The following is a 3,750-nucleotide window of genomic DNA, read 5'->3' on the forward strand; positions in this document are numbered from 1 at the left end:
CCCCCTTCAGGGTGGGGGTCCCCACTGGAGTGCCTGGCCAACCTGGATGAGGGGCTGATGGAAAGCGTAGCAGAGGTATGGTTAATTACCATGTTTGCCTATTATTAGATAGGATATATATATGTATTTTTTACTGGAGAATTTAGTCCACTTATGGTAATTTCTGATCTATTTGCATTTATTTTTATCACCTTATTTTGTTTGATTTTTTTCTATCATTTGCATGTTACTTTCTCATATCTTGCCTTTTTTGAGATTTAGTATTCATTCTCATTTTATTTTTATTCTTTTAGTGATTATACTAGAAAACTAGCATTCACACTTAACTTTTTAAAATCTAATAAGACCTATCATGGAATGCAGTGTAAATTGTGCTTCCTGGAGTTGTGTGACATGGTAACTCTAAGGACCTTACATATCCTTTCAATTTAATCCTATTGCAGCCATGTGTTTCAATTCTCTCTTTTAAAATCCCACTCAATCTTTGCTTATTTATATTTGGCCACATATTTTCTCATCATTTCTTCTTGCCTTTTAGAACGTCCATCTGGGATTACTTTCTTTCTGCCTGAAGTATACCAGTACTTGTCTGAAGTCCCTGTGGACTCATAGAAGCAACAATTTATTGCCATGTAACCCTTAGTACCTCTGTTATCCTTTCATCCTAAAACTCTGCTGAAATGCTTACATTTCTCACTTGAAGTGGCTCCCTGATGACAGAGGAGAGCACATGATGATATTTTAAATAGCGTTAGTAATAACAAATTGGTGGAAGATGGAATGAGATTAGGACCAGTGGATTTAGAGCCTTGGTCAAATCTAGTTAAATTCCACTGTGGCCGAGACCGGTTTGGCTCAGTGGATAGAGCGTCGGCCTGTGGACTGAGGGGTCCCGGGTTCGATTCCGGTCAAGGGCATGTACCTGGGTTGCGGGCATATCCCCAGTGGGGGATGTGCAGGAGGCAGCTGGTCGATGTTTCTCTCTCATCGATGTTTCTAACTCTCTATCTCTCTCCCTTCCTCTCTGTAAAAAATCAATAAAATATATTAAAAAAAAAATTCCACTGTGGTCATTGTTGACCAAATAAAAAGAGGTGATAGTTAATTTTCAAAATGTTTCAAAACATTTAAAATATGTTTTTATTAACTTTTAGATAGAGAGGAAGGGAAAGGGAGAGAGAGAGATAGAAACATTGATCAGAGAGACATTGATCAGCTGCCTCCTGCACGCCTCCTACTGGGGATCGAGCCAGCAATTAGGGCCCTGGACCTCTGGGTCTATAGGATGATGCTCAGTCCACTGAGCCACACCAGCCAGGCTTCTACATTACTCTAAATAGCTAGTGTAGTGGCTTTGCATTGTGTCAACTTGACTAGAGTGAGCTACATTCCCCAGAATTCTTTTTCTGTATGTTTCAACTAAGATGAGTTTCAAGAGAGATTCTTTGCACTATTTCAAGGGCAAAAGTGAAGCAGTAACTATATTTCTAGCTCACACATTTTTTCATTTCTTTGCTGGTTTATCTCATTGACGTGAGGTAAGGCCAGACTGCAACTGTCACACCAATTTATTTATTTATTTATTTATTTATTCATTTATTTTTATCCTTTAACTTCTCTGAGTTGAGGGCAGGTGTGAGTTTGGCTCTGTGGTGAAGGTCCCTGGCTTCTGTAGTTCAGAGACAATGAGGACTGACACTGGCTTTAGGCTGTCTTTATAGCTTTAGCTTTGCTTGTGAGTTTCCAGTTTATTTTTATCCTCCTCCCTCCCCCCCCCCCCCCGCCAAATTTTATATTCATCTTTCCTTCCTGACTGCCTGTCCTGTGGACTTAAAACTACAGCATCCAATGCAAAGGCAACAGGCTTACTGAGACTGTAGAATCAACTTCTATGATTATGTAAGGTTAAGTCACTGTCATAAATCCCTCAGTATATTGTCTCCTAATGGTGCTGCCTCCCTAATGGAACCCTGTCTGATACAGCCAGTAATTCCACTTTCTTATTTTTCCTGTTCTTTCAGGCAAATTTGGAGCCCAAAGTGACTGAGACCATGAGGGTAGGAAATCATTCGTTGGTGTCTGAGATTGTGTTGGTGGGACACACCAGATCTTTGGAGATGCAACTAGTCCTTTTTCTAGTTTTCTCTGTATTCTATGTAACAGGTGTTTTAGGAAACCTTCTCATTGTTCTCACAGTGATCTCTGATTGCCACTTACACTCCCCCATGTACTTCCTGCTGGCCAACCTCTCCTTTATTGACATGTGGGTTTCCTCCATTGCAGCTCCCAAGATGATTTCTGATCTTTTCAAGGAGAGGAAAGTAATCTCTTTCCAAGGCTGCATTGCTCAGATGTTCTTCATTCATGTTATTGGAGGAACTGAGATGGTTCTGCTCATTGCCATGGCCTTTGACCGTTACGTTGCTATATGTAGGCCTCTTCACTACTTGACCATCATGAACTTCAGAACTTGTATTTTACTCTTAGTGGCTGCCTGGGCCATTGGAATCATCTACTCATTGATCCAACTTGTATTTGTTGTTAACTTACCATTCTGTGGCCCCAATGAAGTTGACAGCTTTTACTGTGACCTTCCACGATTTATTAGGCTTGCTAGCATAGACACTTACAGATTGGAGCTCATGATCACTGCTAATAGTGGTTTCATCTCCCTGGGAACTTTTTTCATTTTCATTATCTCCTATATCTTCATTTTGGTCACTGTTTGGCAACGTTCTTCAGGTGGCTTGTCCAAGGCCCTCTCTACCCTGTCAGCTCACATCTCAGTGGTGGTTTTATTTTTTGGTCTATGTATTTTTGTGTACTCTTGGCCATTTCCCACAGTGCCAGTGGATAAATTCCTTGCCTTTTTGGATGTAATTATCACCCCATTTCTGAACCCTGCCATCTATACGTTTAGGAATAAAGAGATGAAGATAGCAATGAGGAGAATATTCAGTCAGGTGTTGAGTTTCAGGAAGTTCTTTTAAGTGATTTTGATATCAAGAAAGACAAGCATCTCTAACATTTCCTGCCCATACTACCAACATGAATCCAATGAAACACAGCACCATGTATGCTTTAGTTAATGGTTTAATTACTAATGTCCAAATTTTCTTAATGTGTTTTCTGCAATATTCTGCCATAACCAAGGAGGATATGGTATTTTCCTTTTTTATGCAACCTGATGGAATAAAAACGAATTAATATAGCACTGTTTCCACATTTTTCTACCCCTGATTACTAAAGAGGATTCTGAACTGGGCTTTATAATTCTTTCCTTACTCTGTTCTGAGGCGAACTCTCCCTTGTCAGATTGATTTTTGGAGTTTGTGATGCAGAATCTGAAGAAAAGTGCTTTGAAAATATGATAAAATTTGCAATTATTAGGACAGTTTTTGTTGTTGAGGTTTATAGTGAGATGTGTGGGAGCAGCTGAAATATGTGAAGAAAACAAAGAAGAGTTAAAAAGGGGATTTTATAATTTTATTTTTTTGAAAAGGGGATGGAAGAGAAACCAAGATGGCGGCATAGGTTAACTCTGGAGTTTGCTGCCTTGAACAACCACTTCAAAAATACAACTAAAAGATGGAACGGACATCATCCAGAACCACAGGAAGGCTGGCTGAGTGGAAGTTCTACAACTAGGAGGAAAGAGAATAGCATACCGACTCAGAGGCCCAGTGCTGAAGTGAAATACTAAGGTGCGGAGTGCATGCGGAGTGGGCTGGCTGCTGAAGGTGGGGTTGT

The 3,750-nt window shown here is 40.1% G+C and overlaps 1 protein-coding gene across 1 annotated transcript; it reads left to right on the plus strand.

Annotated features, from left to right (window-relative positions):
* Nucleotides 1-2,051: 2,051 nt before the first annotated feature.
* On the plus strand, nucleotides 2,052-2,990 carry LOC308531361 (olfactory receptor 4F6-like; the record flags this gene model as incomplete). The annotated part of the gene is made up of 1 exon (XM_081108312.1): nucleotides 2,052-2,990. The coding sequence occupies one exon, from the start codon at nucleotides 2,052-2,054 to the stop codon at nucleotides 2,988-2,990; it is 939 nt and encodes a 312-aa protein (XP_080964438.1).
* Between the last annotated feature and the right edge of the window lie 760 nt (nucleotides 2,991-3,750).

Source organism: Myotis nattereri, assembly GCF_964212035.1.
Source record: "Myotis nattereri genome assembly, chromosome: 1".
Lineage (NCBI taxonomy): Eukaryota > Metazoa > Chordata > Mammalia > Chiroptera > Vespertilionidae > Myotis > Myotis nattereri.